Source organism: Saccopteryx bilineata, chromosome 5 (assembly GCF_036850765.1).
Source record: "Saccopteryx bilineata isolate mSacBil1 chromosome 5, mSacBil1_pri_phased_curated, whole genome shotgun sequence".
Lineage (NCBI taxonomy): Eukaryota > Metazoa > Chordata > Mammalia > Chiroptera > Emballonuridae > Saccopteryx > Saccopteryx bilineata.
The window spans coordinates 225,888,745-225,911,975 of NC_089494.1; the positions used below are offsets into that span (position 1 = coordinate 225,888,745).

Below are 23,231 nucleotides of genomic sequence, written 5' to 3' on the forward strand. Positions count from 1 at the left end.
CATCGACCTGGCAATGCTGAGGTCGCCGGTTCGAAACCCTGGGCTTGCCTGGTCAAGGCACATATGGGAGTTGATGCTTCCAGCTCCTCCCCCCTTCTCTCTCTCTCTGTCTCTCTCTCTCTCTCCCTCTCTCTGTCCTCTCTAAAAATGAATTAAAAATGCAGATTGTTGACCCTTCAGGACCTCTGGGGATAGAGGTCTAGGAATGTGGATCTGTGTAATTGGGGACTGGAGAGAGTCTAAATGGGTAGAAGGGATGGGGGTGTCTAGGTTTCTTTACCTAGACAGGATGATAGTACTGTCAAGCAATGGTCTTTGGTGCCAATTCAATGCTACAGTAATCCCCAATTTGGAGTGCAGTGGTACAGGATGCCCACGAAAACAGCAGGCCATGGAATAGCTCTCCAGTGAGTCCTCATTACATAGTTTCTAGTCTCCCGTGGAAAGTGTGCTCCCTGAACCTGAGGGGAGCTGTCCTATGAAGACATAAGTTCTGCTTCTGGTCCCTGATTGGTCTATCCACATGCAAACGAGAACTCCACATGCAAACGAGAACTCCAAATCGTCACAGTTTGACTGGTCAGAGCTGCACAGCTCTGATTGGATGGGGTAAATGTTAGTCCTATTGGTTGAAATAGGACTCCCGGAATTGGAGGGCTGGTTCAGATGGCAGAAACAGTACAGGCAGGCAGCCCAGAGGCTTCTCCACAAAGTGTAATTTATAGGAGAGGTCCCTGTGCAGAAATGGCTGCTAGGCTCTAGTTTTGTTTGTTTGTTTTGTGACAGAGACAGAGAGAGAGCCAGAGAAAGGGACAGACAGGGACAAACAGGAAGGGAAAGAGATGAGAAGCATTAATTCTTTGTTGCAGCATCTTAGTTGTTTATTAATTGCTTTCTCATTATGTGCCTTGATTGGGGGGGGGGGGGGTAAAGCAGACCAAGTAACCCTTTGCTTAAGCCAGCGAGCTTGGGCTCAAGCCAGCAACCATGGAGTCATGTCTATGATCCCAAACTCAAGCCAGCAACCCAACACTCAAACTGATGAGCCCACACTCAAGGCAGCAACCTTGGGGTTTCAAACCTGGGTCCTCTGCGTCCCAGTCTGACACTCTATTTACTGCGCCACCTCCTGGTCAGGCTGTTTTGTGTTTTGTTTTAACCCAACTAGCCAGCAGGAGCCCTTCTTAGGCCTCAGAGTTCACATTCTCCCCCCTTTCATTCAGAACCTGTCAGCAGACAGCATTGATGATAACATCATGTGTCCCATGTTGGTGCCAGAGTGCACTCATTTGTTTTATGCCAATCAAATAGGGTTCTTTTACAATCTAAACTTGAGCTTACAACTCACTCTTTGGCAATACCATCTAGCAATAGAAACCTAGCTTATCCATTACATAAGCACACAAACACACAGACAGCACAATAATACAGAACCCAAAAGACAAATTATGGATCCAAAAGTAAAGGGGCCAATTTTCCTGAGGGAGAGATTGACAAATGGCCTCAGAGGTGAAGCCTGAGCATCAGATGGCTGTGGCCTATCTGGAGACGAAGCTGGAAGGCAGTAGAAGGTAGAGGGTAGGCAAGGTGAGGGGCTGGAAACCGAGGGATCTGGGGTTGTTACAATAAACTTGGTGTTTGAGTTGCAAGCACAAGGGTAAAAGGAAAAGTTTTCCAGTGATCCTTCTTTTGTTCCAGTTTTGCAAGTGCAAAGCAGTTTCCCTTTTAATTTGTCAAGGCATATACTTAATTTAGATTTTTCCCCCCTAAGGGAGGTGCTAGTAGCCTCTTGATTTCCTTAAGAGCTCCTTTTAAAATTATTTTATTGATTGATTATAGAGATAGAGGAAGGAGGAGGAGTGAGTCAGAGAGAGAGAGAGATTGATCCACTTAATTTATGCATTCATTGGTTGATTCTTGTATGTGCCCTTACTGGGGATCAAACCTGCAATTTGGTGTATCAGGATTATGCTCTAACCAACTGAGCTATCTGGTTAAGATCCCAGTTCAAAAACAACAACAAAAACCAGAAAAACCTTTCCATTGTTTCTGGAATGTACAGAATTTTCTTTTTTTATAACTGAACACACAAATAAATAAGCTTTGTGGTTGCAAAGGAAGCCCATCTTGGCCAGCAAAGCCTGATTTTCGTCCAGAGGCCTAGCCAATTGCAATTCTCTGGACCATAATTTTGATACATATAATCAACCAAAGTCCCAAATGGTGGCTGATTAGTACATGAAAATTTAGAGCACAGGTTACCCATGTCGCACTCCTCCTTTTGGGTGGCAGTCCCCATCCCTGACTGTTAGTATGAGTGTCCTCACAAACCTTATGGACAAGGCCTAGTCCCAAGCTGGAGGATACCCTCCCTAGGTACCAAATGTGACAAAGGAAAGCCCCCCTGGAGGATATACCCTCGCTGATGCCAAATGCAACTGAGGGATGCCCCTCTTAGGTACCAAACCCGAATGATATGGAGGGGTCCCCTTGGTCCAAACACATGGACTGAGATCACCAGATGAGAGTTCCTCACATAAACTGAATAAAGCCCAACCTGTAGGGCACAGTGGCTAAAGCATGGGCCTGGAATGCTGAAGTCTCTTGTTCAAAATCCCAGGCTTGTCCCATCAAGGCACATACTAGAGACAAGCTACTTCTACGAGTTGATGCTTACTGTTCCTCCCCCCTTTTTTCTCTCCAATCAATAAATAAAATCTTTAAATTGAATAAAGTCGCCCTGGCCGGTTGGGTCAGCGGTAGAGCGTCGGCCTGGCATGCGGGGGGACCCGGGTTCGATTCCCGGCCAGAGCACATAGGAGAAGCGCCCTTTTGCTTCTCCACCCCGCCCCCCTCCTTCCTCTCTGTCTCTCTCTTCCCCTCCCGCAGCCAAGGCTCCATTGGAGCAAAGATGGCCCGGGTGCTGGGGATGGCTCCTTGGCCTCTGCCCCAGGCGCTAGAGTGGCTGTGGTCGCGGCAGAGCGACGCCCGGGAGGGGCAGAGCATCGCCCCCTGGTGGGCAGAGCGTCGCCCCTGGTGGGCGTGCCGGGTGGATCCTGGTTGGGCGCATGCGGGAGTCTGTCTGTCTCTCCCCGTTTCCAGCTTCAGAAAAAAAAAATACAAAAAAAAAAAAAAATTGAATAAAGTCTCCAAGACCTCAACTGTAGCATGGGAGGTCTTGGATCTGGGAGGTCTTACCTGAGATCCTCAGGTGCCTCCAGAAAGATGACTCGAGCCCAAGGGGTTTTACAGGTGCCAGACAAGTTGGTTTCAGGATGGTGTCAGGAGATTGGTTTCAGTGCCCCAGATGGGCACTAAGGAATGTCTACCAGTGGTAATTGACGCCAATTCAACACCAACAGAGGACAACCCCCATCCCACCCCTAATTTGGGGGTGTGGTAAAGAAGGAAACTTTATTCAATGCAATGTTTACTCAGCACACCATGGAACAACTCTGGGGCCACTGACCCTCTAGCTAGCAGCAGTGTTTCAGCTTCAGCCAGCGAAACACAATCATAGTTTTTCCATGGAAAAAGCCCTCTTTATCCATAGGGGAGTTGGCTTATATAGACAGAAGTCCCTACCTCTGGTCCCCGATTGGCCCATACGCATGCAAATGAGGTCTGAATCTTCACAGTTTTATTGGTCCAAAGACAATGTCCTGATTGATCAGAATAGAGTCACTCTGATTGGTCAAAGCCGCACAGCTTCCATGGGTGATTAAAATAGGACTCCAGGAAATTCTTTATAAGGGCTGGCTCATAGGCAGAAACAACCTTGCAGGCAGTTTGGCATAGAGGCAGTTTAGGCTGTGTGAGAGTCCCCACCCCAACCCAGTATCCTGTATCCTGCAGAAATCGCTGCTAGGCTCTGCTTTTTTTTTTTTTTTTTTTTTTTTTTTTTAATTTGAGCCCAGTTAGCCACCAGGTTCCCTTTACAGTATGTATTCCCAAATATATAAACAAAGATAAGTTACACATATTCTTCCCCAAAGCAACATGATAGTTAAGAGACTTGTGATACATTCTGGAGGTTTCACGAGTAACTGGACATAGCTCTTGGATTGCTGCTAGTTTCTTGCCAGTAACATCTGACACCAGGACATCCTATGCCTTTTTCAAGTTTCATTGTCCATGCTAGGCTGCCTTCTCAGTCCTCCTCCCATCCAAAACATCCTCTCTGCCAAAATCTCATCATTATTGCCCTCTGACACTTGTAGTGATTTACATGTCTATAATAACTCTCTTGGGCCTGACCAGGCGGTGGCGCAGTGGAAAGAGCATCAAACTGGGATGCCGAGGACCCAGGTTCGAGACCCCGAGGTTGCCAGCTTGAGTGCGGGCTCATCTGGTTTGAGCAAAAGCTCACCAGCTTGGACTCAAGGTCGCTGGCTCAAGCAAGGGGTTACTCTGTCTGCTGAAGGCCCGCGGTCAAGGCACATATGAGAAAGCAATCAATGAACAACTAAGGTGTCGCAACGAAAAACTAATGATTGATGCTTCTCATCTCTCTCCGTTCCTGTCTGTCTGTCTCTATCTATCCCTCTCTCTGACTCTCTCTCTGTTCCTGTAATTAAAAAAAAATAACTCTCTTGGGAAACAGATTATTATTTAGGTGTATAGCTTATGTAACTCCCCCTCGAATCTGTATTTTCTTTTATAGCTCCTATTGAAAGTTAAAATTTTCTTAGTTATCGTTTAAATCCGTCTCTTCTAATGAAAATGTCAGCCTTTTAATGACAAGGACTTCATTTGCAGGTTTCATCGCTAGTCTAGTGCAGATTCTCAGAATATGTCGAATGGGTGACATTTACGCACTCTCACGTTTGACAACGATTTTACCTTCCTTCACAACAACCCTAGGAGATATCTTTATCTCCACTCTATGAACACGGAGACCACGAATCAGAATTCAAATATTTGCCCCGACTTTCCTGGCAAACATGAAAGGGTACGGCCCCAAAGTCCTGGCAACCCCTATCCAAAACTCATCACGACCACAACCGGTGTCTGAGCCGAGAACCCTCACCTGCACCGGTTCTCCCCGGGTTGGCTCCAAAGCTTCCGGAGGGGGCGGGGCGGCGCGACAGCGCCTGCTCGGGGTCGCTCGCGCTGACGTCAGTGGAGCGACTCTGAAGATGTCCCGGCTAGCAGGCTCCTCCTGGATCCCGGCGGGCGGCGCAGTGGGCTCTATAAGGCTTTGTGGTGACTGCTTTTTGGTTCTGTGTGGCTAGGTATCTTGAGTGGGCTGCCAGGAGAAGGGTTTGGACAGTCTCGGATCTCCCGCCACCACCTAAGGCCTTCAGAATGGGAGGTGGCAGGAGATGCCATCCGGCAGGGGCTTGTGTGAAGGAGGTGAGTCAGGTACAGACAGACCTGGGGCTGGCTGTGCACAGATCCGCTCAGCTGCCGAACGACCGCTGTGCGTCCGGTTTGAGTCAGTGGTGTCTGGCCGACTGATGTGGTGCAAACACTAAACCGACCTGTGTAATCGGCGGGGTCACCCAGCCATGGACCCTCTATTCTTTAATTCAGATGAAAATAACCCTGCCCCGCCTCCCGCCTAGCCTTATTTCAAAGAGTAAATGAAAAAGTGTTTTGGAAGTTATTATTAAACGTAGTTGATAATGTAAGTAAAGAAGTGATGGATAGGGGGAAAACAAGTTTCTAATCACCGTATTTCCCCATGTATAAGACGCACCCTTTTCCAAAAAATTTGGGGTAAAAAAACTGGGTGCATCTTATACAGTGGTTGTAGATATTTTTTACTTGCACTTCCCGCTTTTTTGCACTTGTTTTTACACTTATTAAAGACAGTCATTCGTCATCAGACACAGATGAGGACAAGCTAATGGATGGGAGTTTTGAGTGATGAGGAGTTGTATGAATTTTATGATGAATAAAACTTGAGTTCAATAACTTTATGTAATACATTTTTTTTTCTTCAAATTTTGGGTCCCCAAGTTAAGGTGCGTCTTATCCATAGGAGCGTCTTATACATGGGGAAATATGGTACTTTGCCGTCTTTAAGACAGCCAGTAAGCATGGGAGGGTCTGCAAAGCAAGAGAATTCGTTGGCACTCCTGTGATGGCTAAATAGCTTCTGCATTTGTAAAATAAGAAATATCTTAAACTAAGTGATCCCATTACTTATACATCATACCTACCAGATTTTGCTTATTTCTTATTCTTGAAATATCCAAGAAATGTCTGAGCATCCAATAAATACGGTATTCTTTGTTGCAGAGAATGTATACTGCTCACAAAAATTAGGGGATATTTCAAAATGAATATGAACATGCAGATACTCCAGTACTTTCAACCTTTTGTATAGTGCATTTTCACCAATGAAATAAAAGCTGGTTTTGCATCTCATTTGTGTAATTGAACCGCTTTCTTTGACTTCTTTGTTTTTCTGATGTTCTTGTTTAATAAAAAAAATCAAATGCTTCTTTTTATCATTTCATGTTCATTTTGAAATATCCCCTAATTTTTGTGAGCAGTGTATTTGATATAGTTAATGAAAATGAAAACCTTAAGAATAGATTTTATCTTAATTTTCTGTAACAACTGGGAAACTAAAAAATAGAAAAACATCTTTATTGTGTGTTGAGTGTTGTGATTTGTCATAAAAATAGCATTAAAAACAATTTAACTCATTTTATAATCTTGACCTTTATTTTGATGTCAAGTAATTTTGGAGTATAACATTGAGTAGATTGTCCTCCAGTGGAAAATTAACTGCTGTCTGTGTTTTTGTATTTAAAAATGCAAATTTTGTTTTGCATTTAAGCTACATATATTTGTAAAAATACTTTAATATATTCTATAGTGCAGGCAGTTTGTTATATATATAATATTTGGCGAGAGTAGCAGAAGATAGTCCTTTGTACTGTTTCTTGCAAAGAAGTCATTCCACATAATTTTAATGCATGCTGTGGAAAGTTTTCCTTATATTTGTCCAGTGATCATTTGTATGTATGAGGAAAGCCTAAAATTTTTATCTTGTGCATCATAAAATAGCTAGTATTTGTAGAAAAACTTACTAAAAACAAACTGTACATACTTAAGTTATATTTTTAAACTTTACATTTAGAAATCATAGTGTTTCCTAACATGAATCTCAGCAGTTATTTGTTCATTTTGCTCTCTGTAGGAATGTCTTATCAATGTTCTCTAATTGATATTAACTAAATGACATGGATGAAAATGTATTTTGAATCAGTAGGGAAATCAGTGCAAACAAGTATGAACAAATTAAAAACCTTGAATAATTAAAATCTTATTTGCTTCTTTTTTTTTTTTTTTTTTTTTTTACAGGGACAGAGAGAGAGTCAGAGAGAGGGATAGACAGACAGGAACGGAGAGAGATGAGAAGCATCAATCATCAGTTTTTCGTTGCGACACCTTAGTTGTTCATTGATTGCTTTCTTATATGTGCCTTGACTGCGGGCCTTCAGCAGACCGAGTAACCCCTTGCTGGAGCCAGCGACCTTGGGTCCAAGCTGGTGAGCTTTTTGCTCAAGCCAGATGAGCCCGTGCTCAAGCTGGCGACCTCGGGATCTCAAACCTGGGTCCTTCCACATCCCAGTCCGACGCCCTATCCACTGCACTACCACCTGGTCAGGCTTTATTTGCTTTGAAATCTGGAATGTAGGGTTCAGAAAACATCACTTTCCCTTCAAGGAAGTACTCATATTTTTTTACTTTTTTATAAAAATTAGTGATTCTTAAAATTTCTTTGATGAAATAATTTCAAATCTTTTTACTTAATCTGCATGGAGAAGCCATGAGAACATTGACTTGATGCAATGTTTTACTGAGTTGTAATACTACATTTAGAGTCTAACTTTAAATGAATTCATTGGCAATTTAAATATCAAATAGAGCAGGAAGAGCTTACTTTTTAACAATTACAAAATGAATTGATGTGACCTGTGTAAAGTATTATACTAAATAGTAAATAGCACAGTTTATATATAATGGACCAAAACTGGATGGATTGTAGGTAGATTTTTTTTCCTTTTTTCTGTGAAAGGTTGATTTTGCTTTCTCCTAAGTTCAGTTCCTAAACACAGACTTTATTTGCATTTGGCAGGTTTTAACCACTTTATCTTAATCAATTTGTAACAATACTAAAAATAAAAAAACATGTGGTACTTTATATTTGGTCTTATTGGTTAAATATATATGTGTGTGTGTGTATATATATATGTGTATATATATATGTGTGTATATATATATACACACACACAATATAATAGGTTAAAGATATATATTTACATTGTAGTCAGAAGAGAGAGAATTCTATATTTCTACCTGTTTCACCCTCATCTGTGTGTACCACTCGGCTCCCAAATTTTCTTCCAGCTGTGACCCAGCATTAGGATAACTGTATCAGATTAATTTTTAGCATCATTGTCCTCAGCAAAGTTACCATAAATAATTCATAAGTTCAGTGATTCGTTAATTGTATGTCTTCAATATATAATTATTTTTGTGAGGAGTGACTATAGAAGTTTCTCTCTTTTCTTCTCCCTCTACCAGGCTCCCTAAAACTCCCTGTTTCCGCACTTCTGTTACCAATGATATTTAAGTAAATTTTGGTGAAATGACTCTTCAGGAACTGGTGCATCAGGCTGCCTCCACTTATTCCAATAAAATAGCTGTATGTTTTGATGAATGTAATGAGCGGCCTCCAGTTTATTACACCTACAAGACTCTAGTTAATGCTGCTTCAGAATTATCAGATTTTCTGCTATCACACTGTGACTTTCAAGGAATTCGGGAAATTGGTCTCTACTGCCATCCTGGGATAAACATACCCTCTTGGATTTTAGGGTAATATATTTTAAAACTAAAAATTTGATATACTCTAACCTAATTTATAATCCTTTAATACGTAGACTATATTTCAGGTTACTGTTCTGTTTACTATTGGATTTTTCTGTATTGCTTGATCAATTCTAGAGAGGCTAAAGGAGTTCATATTTTCCCTAGGATTATTTTTAATTAATTCATCTAAGTTTATTTAGGAGAGACTAGAAGTTTCACTAATAGAACATTTAAATATCTCCAAAATATAAGGGCTTCTTTAGTCTGCCAAAAGAAAAGTCATAAGTTCTGTTGTTAGATAAAAGAAAACAAGAATTTTAGATAATATAACTATATACTTTCCTCTAAGACTTAATTTTTGGTATGCAAGTATTCAGTAAGTGAATGAGTGAATAGTTGAGAGTTTTGGATAATGCTCCATAAAAATTGAGATATGAATTTTGGAAGATACTAATTCAAACAAATATCTGTGTCCTGGTCAGGTGGCTCATTGGATAAAGCATCTTTCCAGTGCACCAGGTCATGGGTTCAACCCCTGGTCGTGGCACACAGGAGAAGCAATGAATACACAACTAAATGGAACAACTAAGTTGATGCTTCTCTCTCTCTTTCTCTTGTTCCCCCTCTCTCAAATCAATGGAAAAAATTTAAAAATATATTTTCAAAATGTTCAATTTAAAATTTTTCCAGAATATTATTCTCATATAGGGATTTCCATATTAGGGTTCTACAGTAAATAAAAGCTGTAAAGACGTTGATATTCATCCCACGATACAGGTGTTAGTAGATTGATTATATAAATGTAAAACAAAAAAAGTTTAATTTTTTTTATTCCATCACTGGCAAGAATTTATTGAGGGGTTGTTTTTGTGTGTGTATGTGTATGAGAAACAAGGTTTTTAATTTTTTTAAATTGGTTTTAGAGAAGAAAGGGAGGAAGAGAAAGAGAGAAACATCAATTTGTTCCACTTATTTATGTATTCATTGGTTGATTCTTGTATGTGCCCTGACAAGGGATTGAACCCTTGGCCTATCAGGATGACACTCTGATAGATCTACTGAACTACCCAGGCAGGGCTATTGAGATTTTATTATGTGCAAAGATCTAGTGTCCACAAAGTGTAACTTCAAAGTACTTTTAGTTAAAACAACTAAGTTATCTTTGATATTTATGCAAGTATTGTCACTTACAAATCTATTTTTTACCTTTTAAGCATACTGATTTTGGTGACATCTCTTTTTTAGTGTGCAGAGTAATAGAATCTGCATACTAATAAGTTGCATGTGGGTATTTAGCTTATTTTATGTTACCCTACATAGATGAAGAAATAACAGTGCTACCTGTTTGGTATCTTTGTTGTATACAGTTAACCAAGTATATTTATGTAATACATTAGCTTTAAAAAAAAATCTTAGATTTTGTCCCGGTTGGGCAGCTCAGATGGTTAGAGCATTGTCTCCATATATCAAGGTTGTGGGTTTGACCCCAGTCAGGCACATACAGGAATCAACCAATGATTATATAAATTAGGAGAACAACAAATCAATATTTCTCTCTCTCTCTAAAATCTATAAACAAAAATAAAAATATTTTTTAAAAATGTAGATTTCTCTAGATTAAGTAATGTTAATTTAAGATAGTAAACACTCAAAATATTCAGTCTTAAGAATCAGGTAAAAATAACTACTTACAAAAATGTGTCAACAAACAAAACCATTGGGAATTTCTGATAAAGTCAATAGTAAATAAAGTACATAGAGAAACAGAAATGCTTAAAGATTATTTTCAACATATATTGTGTGCTGTTTCCTTTGTTTCTTTAGAATCCTTCAAGTCCCTGCTGCATATGCTCCCATTGATCCAGATTCACCACCAGCATTATCAGTTCATTTTATAAAAAACTGTAATCTAAAGTATATCCTTGTTGAGAAACAGCAAATTACTGTAAGTGTATCTATTTAAATTGTTTTTTTATGTATTACATTTTTCTTTCAATTGAAGGGTCTCCCCTTTATCTCCTCTTGATTTCTAAATTTCCTGACTCTGCAGGGTTTCTCAGTCTCAGCATTGTTGACGTTTTGGGCTGGGTAATTCTTTGTTGTGAGGAGTGTCCTGTACATTATGGGATATACAGCAATACCCCTGGTGTCCAGCCACCAGATGTCAGTAGCACCCCCCAGTTCTGACGACCAAAGTTGTCCCCAGACACTGTCAGATGTCTGCTGGAAGTGCCCTTCACCCCCACACTGTTGGGGAACACTGCTCACAGCATGAACCTATCTTGTAGCTTTATAATAATATATTGTGCGTGTTTTAAATTTCCTTTCTCTTTCCACAGTTGTTCCTATACTAGGAAGATTTGTAATACTTGAAACTTTTATATATTTATGACAATTTACAATGGCCAACAACATTAAAGAATTATAAGCAAGCTTAGATTTTGTAAAAGAAATTGGTATGTAGACCAAACTTTTCTAGAAAATTAAATTCATTATATTTTTAAATTTTTTGCCAACCAAAGATCTAGCTCAAAAATACTGCATTAGCCTGAGCTGGTGGTGGTGCAGTGGACAGAGCATCCCAGTGGACTGGGATGCAGAGGACCCAGGTTTGAAACCCTGAGCCTTGAGCGCGGGCTCACTGGCTTGAGCATGGGATCATAGACATGACCCCATGGTTGCTGGCTTGAGCCCAAAGTCCGCTGGCTTGAAGCACAAGGGCTCTGGCTTAAGCCCAAGGCTTGAGCAAGGGTCACTGGCTTGGCTGGAGCCCCCCCAGTCAAGACACATATGAGAAAGCAATCAGTGAACAACTAAGGTGATGCATCGAAGAATTGATGCTTCTCATCTCTCTCCCTTCTGCCTCTCTGTCCCTATCTGCCCCTATCTCTGTCTCTCACTCTCTGTCACACACACACACATACACACAAACAAAATACTACTTTAGGGACAAGCATTAGTAGTATATGTTCAGGAAGCTGCAGCCCATATTTCATTATTATTTTTTTATTTCTTGTTTATGAAATATTGTTTTGCCAAAAAGAAAGGAAGAGCATATAGAACATATATTCAATTCAGCCTGTTTTTACCCATTTCTTATCTGAATTTATATATTTGGGGATGACATAAATATATTTCACTTTTGTGCATGTGTGTGCATCTCTGTCTGTATATAGATAACCATAAGAAGCTATCAAGAGCCTGAGATAGATGGAGAACTCTATAGAGAATCATGGATATTTGAGTAAAGCCTCCAGAATGAGACTACTAATGTATTCATTTGGTTAATAAATAATTTCTAAATAAAAATATATTAGTGTCTGCTCCTCAAACTGATTATTCCTGTTGTTGATGTAAGCAAAACTAAAATGAGGGTGTGACATTCATATTTCTAAACAACCTCAGTGAAAATTTTATAAAAGAGGTGATTGGGTGTGAAAATTAAATAACTCCTTATAGGAAGGAATTGAGCACAGAAAAACCCCATAGAAAGTACCTTACTTCTCGCTGCATGACTTTGGCACTGGTATAAGTGTTCCTCCTTCACTTAATATAGGAGCAATGGGGAAGTATTTACAGTTGATGGGGAACATCAACTGTATATGCCCAGCATCCTCTGGTTCTCAGCTGGGGGTGGTTTTTCTCCAAGGAGACATTTCGCAATGTCTGGTGTTTTTTATTGTCATGATGGCAGTGGGGTGCTACTGGTATCAGTGGGTAGAGGGCAGGGATGCTGTTAAAAATCCTACAAGGAACAAGACAGCTCCCCTCAAAGATTTCTCTGGTCCAGAATGCCAGCGTTGAGCTCGAGAAACCCTGCAGTAGAGTCAGGTTGTCTGGGAGGCCTTGGTATGCGAAAGAAGCCAAAAACCTAATTCTTGCCCCTCAACTTCTTATAATTTAGTTGAGGAGAAAAGGTTAATACTTCCAAACCAATAAGGTCTACATAGTATGATATTGTCCTAAGTGAAGTAAATGCAACCTAGTAGAGATAGGAAAATTTTAATGGCAGGTGTTTTTGAGCTAAATCTTTAGAATATGTAGGTATCTAATTATTTGACTATTACACATCACACCCCACCCCTAATATACACACACCAAAAGAACAGAAAACACTATAGGCTTCTGGGTTTTGACCTTTTTCTCTCATTTATATTGATTTCTTTTCCCTTTTCCCTTTTTTTTTTAGTGAGAGAGAGACAGACAGACAGGAAGGTAGAGAAATGAGAAGCGTCAACTCATAGTTGTGGTTCTTTTAGTTGTTCATTGATTGCTTTCTCATATGTGCCTTAATCAGAGGGCTGCAGCTGAGCCAGTGACCTCTTGCTCAAGCCAGTGACCTTGGGCTCAAGCTAGTGACCTTGGGCTTCAAGCCAGCGACCTTTATGCACAAGCCAGTGACCATAGGGTCATGTCTATGATCCCATGCTCAAGCCAGTGACCCCGTGTTCAAGCTGGATGACCTCGAGGTTTCAAACTTGGGACTTCAGTGTCCCAGGTTGACACTTTATCCACTGTGTCACCACTGGTCAGGCTATATATATTGATTTCTTTAATGAGAAAACTTAAGTTATATTTCATTAAGCTGATTTTTATCAACCTAAAAGGATACGTTCAAAGGAACTTCACTGTTGGCATGTACAAGCTGAACCTAGCATCTTGTTATCCGAAATCAGTTCTGTATTAATCTATTTTTATCTACCAGTGCCTGACACAGAAACTCAGTCTTCTTGGGCTCACTCTCTATACTGAAAGTGACCAAGCCCTACTGATGCATTGCTCACAGACCCTCTCTCTCCTCTCAGGTTGCAATCCCGTTAGCTCAGGCCCATACTGCATATCTGAATTGTTGCAAAAAGTTCATTAAATGGCTCGTACTTATCAGACTCTTGACAGAGTAAAGTCTATTCTGTGTTGTTGCCACCTTCAATTGGATCCCATTGCTTACAGATTAAGGTCTAAACTCCTTAGTGTTGCATATGCAGAGTTATTAAGGGTTACTTACTCATCTTCTGTTAACAGTACTACTTACCTTCTTCCCCTCTCCCAGTTCTGCACCTTGGTGGATGCTTAATGCTCTCCACAACAGCGTTTGGCTGTAATGGCTGTTTGCCTGAAGTATCCCTTCTCTTTATTTGGACAATAACTGCTTATAAACACAAATATTACATAAGAGGAAACAATCTCTGACCTAGGCAGTGAAGCCTCCTCCGTTCCCATTAACAGGTCAAGCATATTTCATGGTCACACTTGACCACACTATACTGCAGTTGTGCTTTTATATGTCTGTTTATTTTGAGGGCACCTTTGAAAGTAAGGACAGCACTTAACCCTTGGAGGCTTCTAATTTATTTATTTTTATCCCTGGATATATAGCAAGTTCTCAAAAAAAAAAAAAAATTTAAAAAGCCACAATGAGCCTGACCTGTGGTGGCACAGTAGATAAAGTGTCAACCTGGAATGCTGAGGTCGCTGGTTTGAAACCCCAGGCTTGCCTGGTCAAGGCACATATGGGAGTTGATGCTTCCTGCTCCTCCTCCCTTCTCTCTCTCTCTCTCTCTCTCTCTCTCTCTCTCCTCTCCTCTCTGAAATGAATAAATAAAATAAAAAATTTTAAAAGCCACAATGAACGAATAATGAATATATTACTTCTATGTAAAAAAGACTTTTAACATTTGGAAATTTTGTTCTCCATTGAACAGAAATTCAAATCTTCCTATGAAACACTGTTGAATTATGACACATTTACAGTAGAACATAATGACCTAGTACTCTTCAGACTTCACTGGAAAAATGTCGGAGTGAACTTAATGTTAAATGATAGAAAAGAGAAATGCAAAAAAGAAAAAATGGCAAACAGCACAAGCTCTGAGAACAGCAGTGAAGACAAGTCAGAAGAGCACATGGATGTGAGGTTAAAGCATTGCTTAGCCTACGTTCTGCATACATCAGGCACCACGGGGACACCCAAGATTGTCAGGGTTCCTCATGCATGCATAGTGCCGAACATCCAGCATTTTCGGTAAGTTCTGTCCTTAGAGTCCTTCAGAACTTGTAACCCCCTGCATTATTCAAGGGTCAGCTATACAAGTTTCATGTGACCTAGGACCCTTCTAAGGAATTAAGACCCAACGACAAGGCCAAATCTGCTTGCTTTTATTATATATTTGGTTGAACAGAGTCAATTGTGGAAAAGTGGCTGAACTATGTGGGGAGACGGAGGGAAGATAAGTATTTTAACAAGGTCTGTTTGTAGACTTCTCTGACTCGCAGCTTCTAGTCCTTTTTTTTTTTTTTGCAACAGAGACAGAGAGTCAGAGAGAGGGACAGACAGACAGGAAGGGAGAGAGATGAGAAGCATCAACTCTTTGTTGCATCACCTTAGTTATTCATTGACTCCTTTCTCATATGTGCCTTGACGGGGGGGGGGGGTACAGCAGACTGACTGAGTGACCCCTTGCTTGAGCCAGTGACCTTGGGCTCAAGCTGGTGATCTTTGCTCAAATTAGAGCAGCCCCCACTCAAGCTGGCGACCTCAGGGTCTCGAACCCGGGTCCTCCACATCCCAGTCCGACGCTCCATCCACTGCGCCACCGCCTGGTCAGGCTCAGCTTCTAGTCCTTAATGACAAGAATGTTACTTCTGGTATAGGAATGACATCCTTCATATGGGAATTGCAGCTCCTATTTTTATGGAAAAAGAGAAAAAGAAGGAACATCAGAGTGTTTTTCCTGTTTTATGCTGTTTTTCAAGTGCCTTCAACTCAAAATAGTCAATATGCCAGAGCAGCAAAGTTTGGGTAGCATGTTCTGAACTTCAGCATTAAAAGGTTGAAACTGGAAGGCTGATTTACCTACCTTGGTAGGGAAAAAGGAGGGTAAGAAAGGTTTCTGTGGGAAGAACAAATACATTTCTTTACAAAAAGCAAAGAGAAGTAAACTTTGTGATAATGTTGATCTGTGCAGGTGAGAATAGTCTTTCCTGCTTCAGGGCCATACAAGTCCCCAGAGGGGATTCTGGTGGGTTTACTCTGTGGTCTTGCTGGGAGGAAAAGCCACCCTGAAGAGGAATTTATGGTCGCCTCACTTCCCAGACGTTGCTGCTGTTAGTCAGATAAGGGATGTTCCAAGAAGGCGCTTTTTTTTTCAACTCTAGGGTTGTGAATGGGGCCCCACAGTCCCACCTGAAAATATTTTGAAGTTAAGGTAATCCCTGCTTTGAGATAGAATGGGTTTTGTATGTTCAAATTGAAATAGTGCCATAGGCTCAACACTGACTACGCATGCTCTACAATATCCTAACTGTGTATTCTCTTCGGCTCTCTGTTCAGCTACTGAGAGAAAATGCCAAGTAGTGGGAAAAGGGAGTCACAGGTCTCTCTTAAGCATCTTTGAATATGTAGGGTAGTCCATATTCCTACCAGGAAGGAAGGAAGAACCAAGAGGATATGTCAGATTTATCAAAAGGAATTGGGTTACAGTTGTGGGGACTGGCCGAGTAACACCGATGTCCGTAGGGTAGTCAAGCAGAAAGGGATGATCTTGAGCAGGCCGGAACCTCATTGGCATGTGCTTGTCCACAAGCAAGTCAGAAAAAAGATCCAGTGGGTAGGGAGAGTAATTGCAGACTCAGCTGCTGTTTTGGAGTCACCAGAAAAGACCACATTCTTTTCAAGGCCTTCAAACTGACTAAATCCAGCCAACCCAGGATAAACTTTAATCATTAAAGGGAAAAATCCCTTCACAACAGCACCTAGATTAGTATTTTAATAACTGAGCTAAAGATTGAGTGCTATCGAGTGCAGCTGTCTTCCTCTGTCTTCTAGTGCTCAAGAGAGAATATCCTTTGTCTTCTACCCTGATGAGAAACAGACTAGAAAGGGAATTCTGGGGACTGTAGTTCAGTCCAGCCAAGCTGACCCATCAGAAAGCGGTGACAGCCCTGGCTGGATAGCTGGGTTGGTTATAGCATTGTTCTGAAGCACAGAGGTTGCTGGTTTGATCCCCGGTTAAGGCACATACAAGAAGAGATCAATGTGCCTGTCTCTCTCTCCCTTTCTCTCACTCTCAAGTCGATAAAAACTTTAAAAAACAACAACAAAGAAAGCTATGACAGATGATGAACTATGTCATGGTAAAGAAGTATATATTGCTTTAAATGGCTTTTAATCCTTATGTTTATAAAGAAGAGTTCTAGAATTAATAGCACCATTTTGGTTAATCTAAGAAAAATAAAAAGCTGGCCTGGATCCAAAAATTTAATAGTTATAAATACTTTGTTAGGATATGTGTTTACCAAATGTCAGAGAATTCTCATAACCACCTTCTATTTTGCCATAGGATACTTTTTGAGATCACACAAGAAGATGTTTTGTTTCTGGCTTCACCTCTGACCTTTGATCCTTCAGTTGTGGAAATATTTGTTGCTCTGTCTAGTGGTGCCTCCCTGCTAATCGTACCAACTTCTGTCAAAGTGCTCCCATCCAAGTTAGCTGCTGTTCTCTTTTCCCACCACCGAGTGACTATTTTGCAGGTACATTTTAGGAACAAGTGAAATGTTTAGTCCTTTATTATTCAATATTTTAAGTGTATAAAAGGATATTTTGCATTCCTGCAGTTCTTTACAGTGGATTAATGATAATCTAGTTAGAGCAGCGATTTTCAACTGGTGTGCGACAGCGGGCATATTGGTGTGCCACAAGAATTTTTAAAACATGCACTACCTGACTACTTAGGGCACTGGCCTCTTCTCCCTTAGATTGTCAAATTAAAAAAATGACAACAGCCAACACAACAATAGCTGTCTGGTGTGAATGAATCAAAATTATACCTATTTTTTTTTTGGTCAGATTGACAAAAAATATATTTTTTGCTGTGCTGCAGAATTTTAGTAGTTTATGTGTGCCATGAGATGAAAATGGTTGAAAATCACAAAGTTAGATTATCAACGCTTGTCTCCTGATTTCATTTGTTTGAGAATGTAAAAAAATAAAATTGTTAATTCTGCTGAGAAAATTATTTTATTATGCATTTTGTACATACTGTAATAACTAAAGGAACTTGACATTTGTTATGATTTAGAGAAATTTAACTTTGTAGTAAGAGTTTGCTTTGCAACTTTTGGAAAATCTATAAACATATGTGAAGTTATTTTTTATTTCTTTTTTAGTGGTGGTTGGAGAGACAGGAAGGGAGAGAGATGAGAAGCATTAACTTGTAGTGTGGCACTTTAGTTGTTCTTTGATTGCTTCTCATATATGCTTTGACCAGGGGCTCTAGGTGAGCCAGTGACAGCTTGCTCAAGCCAGCAATCTTGGGCTTTAAATTATTGACCTTTGGGCTCAAACCAGCAACCATGGGATCATTTTGATGACGCTATGCTCAAGCCAGTGACCCTGCGCTCAAGCCAGCAACCTCAGGGTTTCAAACCTGGGGCTTCAGTGTCCCAGGTTAACCCTTTATCCACTATGCCACCACCAGTCAGGCTCAATTTTTTTCTTTTTTATATTGAATTTATTAGGGTAACATTAGTTACTAAAATTATGTAGGTTTCAGGGATACAATTCTATAATTTATTATTTGTATACCGTATTGTGTGTTCACCACCTGAAGTCAAGTTTCCTTCCATCACCATAAAAGCAAAATTGATACCCACTTTAAGAAGATAATACTGTCGCAGGAGTTTCCCAAATATAATTTGCCATTTAATAAACATAGGCTTAATTTCCATGTGCACTTCTAATATTAAGCTTTGAACCAATCATTGCAGTGTTTACCTTTTTAAAGAAGTGAAGGGAAGAAATAATTTATTTTCGATGTTTTTACAGGCAACGCCCACATTGCTTAGAAGATTCGGATCTCAGCTTATCAAGTCAACTGTTTTATCAGCCAGTACTTCTCTTCGAGTACTAGCCCTTGGTGGTGAAGCATTTCCATCACTGGCTGTTCTCAAAAGCTGGAGAGAAGTAGGCAACAGGACACAAATATTTAATATTTATGGTGTCACAGAGGTATCAAGTTGGGCAACTTTTTACAGGATTCCAGAGAAGAGTCTTAATTCTACTTTCAAGTAAGAGTTTAATTACTAAATATGGTGGGGAGAAACTATTTTTCCAGTATCTTAATACTAACAGTGGTTTTGATAGGCACTGGGGTAATAATTTTAGAACACTATTTTATCTAGAATTTTAAGCTGGAAATTCAGAACCTTTCTTATTATAACTAGTGCTATAGATCCTGCTAGAATATTTTGGGACCAAACAGCAACCAATAACAGATGATAACCTTTCCATCCAACTTTTTATGCTTGACAGTCTTCGAATAATAGTATAACAAAAACTTTTGTTTCTTTATTTGATACAATGCAATTTAAACACATTGGAAAATATTCTAGTCCAATGAAAAATTTTAAATCTGGTTTGGGTTGTTGTGTCTTCGTAGATGTGAATTGCCTGTACAACTGGGATTTCCACTGCTTGGAACAGTAGTTGAAGTCAGAGATACTAATGGTTTCAGAATCCAAGAAGGCAATGGCCAAGTATTTTTAGGTTGTTTTACATTTGTTGACTGGGAATAATTTTTTTTCAAGGAAAAAATCTGTTAATTTTATTATTTCTCCAGTTTTTCTTATGTCTAATATTCTTTTTCAGTGATAATAATTTTTAATCTAATTTTCACAGTGATGAAACATTTAATAAGTTACCATAATTATTTCAAATGACAATGTGTAATACTCTAAGGGAAGATACAAAAGTAATTTAGAAACTGTTACTTGGGCCTTTATATTTATAGCCAAAATTCTTTTTAATCAGTGTTTAAGGATTTTTAAAATCACATTTATGTTTTTAGAAATAAATTCTTTTTATCCTTTTCTTATTTTACTTGAGGTTATTATATCTAATTTTACAATATTTAAAAGTGAGCTTCCACTTTTCTTATTAAAAATTTGAAACTGAACTTTTGGAGATATTATTGATTTGATGGTTTTTAGAGTATTTTACATGGATAACTTTTATTACATTGGTGTTTATATTTTGTGAAGGTGGCCGAAATAGAGTATGTTTTCTTGATGGCGAAATGACAGTGCCACTTGGTACAATGCGAGCCACAGGAGACTTTGCGACTGTGAAAGATGGAGGATTATATTTTTTGGGACGAAAAGACAGTCAGATCAAACGTCACGGCAAACGTCTTAACATTGAACTTGTGCAACAGGTAGAACTATTTAAATGTTAAATATCTATTAATATACAGTATGTAGGGATGAGAGGCAGCCGCCACCAATTTTCTGTGCCAGGATTCTCTATCAGTATCATTTAAACCGAAGATTTTTATATTAGTGATGAATTACAATATAAGTTGTAGATAATTCAGTGTGCCCTTTATTGCCAGCATGAAGAGATAGTTTTTTAAAAATATAAGTGACAAAATGGATTTTGATAACTGAAAATTAATTGGTTTATTTTGCTATAAAAGCTATTAAATGTTAAGAACTCTGTGTGCTGGTAATAGTAATAGCACAATTTAAAAAATCTCTAGTGTATTTCACAATTTAATTTGTGCTGATTTCAGACATGATAAATTTGAGCATTTAGGAAGTTTGCTTTTAAATGTCCTGATTGGCAAATTGGAATAATCTCTCTCATAGGTTGCTGAAGGACTTCAGCAAGTGGAGTCCTGTGCAGTTATATGGTATAATCAGGATAAATTAATTCTGTTCATGGTGTCCAAAAATGAGTTAGTAAAGGATCACATCTTTAAAGAACTGGCGAAACATCTTCCAAGCCACGCAATCCCGGATGAGCTTGTGCTGATTGATTCTCTGCCATTCACATCTCATGGTAAAATAATTTGAAGCAGATGTGTTTTAGTGCCAAGTGATACTAATTGTATTCAAAAATAGTTTAAAGGCCACATAAATTCTTATTATAAGTAATATGGACTATATAGTGGTAAATCCTCTGTTAAATGCTTTGTATAATTAACTCATTTTATCTCCAGAAAATCTTATGAGTGGGTTTAATTATTCCCATTTACAGATGTGGAAAGTAGGCAAGTAATTTTCCCCAAATTACATTACTGGTTATTAGTAGAGTTGAAATTCTGTGTAGGGTTGTTTGACTTCAAAACATTTGCTCTTAATTACAATATTATATTGCCTTCCCAATTTTATCTTTATTTAATAGTGTATTTACTTCAAAATGCAATAATAATTGCTCAGTTAATAGTATCATTTCTTTAATTCTTTAAATGAGAAACATTAGTTAATCATTTTTTCTTTCTTATTTATATATTTATTACCCACTGTATTCTTTATAGCATAGGACTCCCTTTTTTAGAATTGATTATGACAAACTATTTTATAAGATTTCTAGCCTTTACACTGAAAAATGTGTTTATTCTTGTGACTAAGAAAGATAGAAAAAAGCCTGAACAGAAATTTAGGAATTATTTCTCTTCTGTATTAAGGCAAAATTGATGTTTCGGAGTTAAACAAGATTTATTTAAACTACACAAACTTGAAGTCTGAAAATAAGCTCAATGGAAAAGAGGAACTTTGGGAAAAATTACAGCATTTGTGGAAGGTACAACTTTTAAGATACAAGTTTGTTATTGTAAAGAGGTTATTTTAATATCTTTAAGTAATGATAGCATACTAATAAGTCTGATAAAATTTTTTAAGAATATTAATCCTGCCCAGGTGGTAACAGTCTTATCAGAGTTGAGAAATTAGCTAAATCCTGGTATAGCCTGACCAGGCGGTGGCACAGTGGATAGAGCATCGGACTGGGATGCGGAGGACCCAGGTTCAAGACCCGAGGTTGTCAGCTTGAGTGAGAGCTCATCTGGTTTGAGCACAGCTCACCAGCTTAGACCCAGGGTCTCTGGCTTGAGCAAGGGGTTACTCGGTGTGCTGTAGCCCCATGGTCAAGGCACATATGAGAAAGCAATCAATGAACAACTAAGGTGTCGCAATGAAGAACTCATGATTGATGCTTCTCATCTCTCTGTGTTCCTGTCTGTCTGTCCCTATCTCTCCCTCTCTCTGACTCTCTCTCTGTCTCTAAAAAAATTTATTATAATTATTAAAAATACTTATTTTGTATGTCTTATGTTCATATCATTAAGGTACATATTGTTATCTCTCCATATATTACCCTGTAAATGTTGAGTTCTTTTGGTTTTAGGCCTTTATTTCACCATATTTCTCCCTTCTCTCATCTGTAGTCTATTCTGAGTCCCTCAGAAGATTCTCTGGAGGTTCCTGATGAGTCGCTCTTCTTACGTAGCGGTGGAGACTCCTTCAAGTCTGTGCGGCTCCTCAGTGAGATTGAAACACTTGTCGGCACGTCCGTACCTGGGCTCCTGGAAGTGATCCTCAGCAGGTCCATTCTAGAGATCTACAATCACACCCTTCACACTGTGTTTCCAGGGGAAGATCTGACATTCAGCAAGACTTGTGCCACAAAAAGAAAATTCAGCGACATTAATCAAGAAGAAACCAGTGGAAAATCTTTACATCAGAAATCAGTGATGCCTTTAAATTTAGACAGTGAGAGAAATGCTTTTATGGCACTGAGCAGAGGGAGTCAGATTTTGTCTCTGAATACTACTAGGTTTTTAACCAAGTTAGGACATTGCCCTTCAGCCTATTCTTCCGATTTAACTTTACAGACTAATATTCAAAAAGTGAAAAGCTTACATCCTCCATCTCTTACTGGGAAGTCAGAAGATTCGACCTGTGTTGAAAGAACTGAAGATGGAACTCCTGTGATCGGGGCCGAGGCAGTGGGGTTACACGTGAGGTGGAAGTCAGACACGGGCAAATGTGTAGATGCGTCACCTCTGGTTGTAATACCTGCTAATGATAAGCCATCTGCAACGGTATACATCGGCTCCCATTCTCACAGAATGATGGCGATCGACCTTTACTCTGGGAAGGTGAAATGGCAGCAGATTTTGGGAGATCGAATTGAATCCTCTGCATGTGTGTCTAAGTGTGGAAACTTTATTGCAGTGGGTAAGTTTCTGAATTTGAGGCTTATAGAGTTAAATTTAATTACTATATGGTAATGCTAGTTAAGACTAAGTTAAATTTTAAAAACTTACATATGGTGGATATTGTTGCTGTCAAAGAATAGTTGACCATGTGCCGTCTCACTGTGTGGGCTGTGGGATCAGACTCCCTGGATTTGAACCCAGCTCTAAAGCTGTTAGCAGCTCTGGGGCCTTTGTCAAGTTGCTGAACCTCTTAGAACTTCACTTTTCTCTTGAGTTTATAGAAATAATAAATCATGTTGCTGCATCACAAATTGTCCCCAAACTTAATGATGTACAGTAACAAACATTTATTAAACCTCACAGTTTCTGTGGGTCAGGAAGTTAGGAGCAGTTTAG

The 23,231-nt window shown here is 39.3% G+C and overlaps 1 protein-coding gene across 10 annotated transcripts in view; it reads left to right on the forward strand.

The window, feature by feature from the left end:
• Positions 1-5,126: 5,126 nt before the first annotated feature.
• AASDH (aminoadipate-semialdehyde dehydrogenase) overlaps positions 5,127-23,231 on the forward strand; it is a 28,896-nt gene continuing 10,791 nt past the window's right edge. The window contains exons 1-12 of one of the 10 annotated variants that reach the window (XM_066279327.1): positions 5,141-5,355; positions 7,321-7,508; positions 8,548-8,841; positions 10,660-10,780; positions 14,538-14,857; positions 17,175-17,367; positions 18,662-18,903; positions 19,275-19,381; positions 19,876-20,048; positions 20,482-20,674; positions 21,303-21,418; positions 22,062-22,854. In XM_066279327.1, coding sequence (XP_066135424.1) covers positions 8,612-8,841; positions 10,660-10,780; positions 14,538-14,857; positions 17,175-17,367; positions 18,662-18,903; positions 19,275-19,381; positions 19,876-20,048; positions 20,482-20,674; positions 21,303-21,418; positions 22,062-22,854 — 2,488 coding nt within the window. In that variant the 5' untranslated portion in view covers positions 5,141-5,355; positions 7,321-7,508; positions 8,548-8,611. Of the gene's footprint in view, positions 5,630-7,320; positions 7,509-8,547; positions 8,842-10,659; positions 10,781-14,537; positions 14,858-17,174; positions 17,368-18,661; positions 18,904-19,274; positions 19,382-19,875; positions 20,049-20,481; positions 20,675-21,302; positions 21,419-22,061; positions 22,855-23,231 lie in introns of those variants that run through there. The other 9 variants (XM_066279330.1, XM_066279331.1, XM_066279326.1 and 6 more) reach the window with 9 other exon arrangements.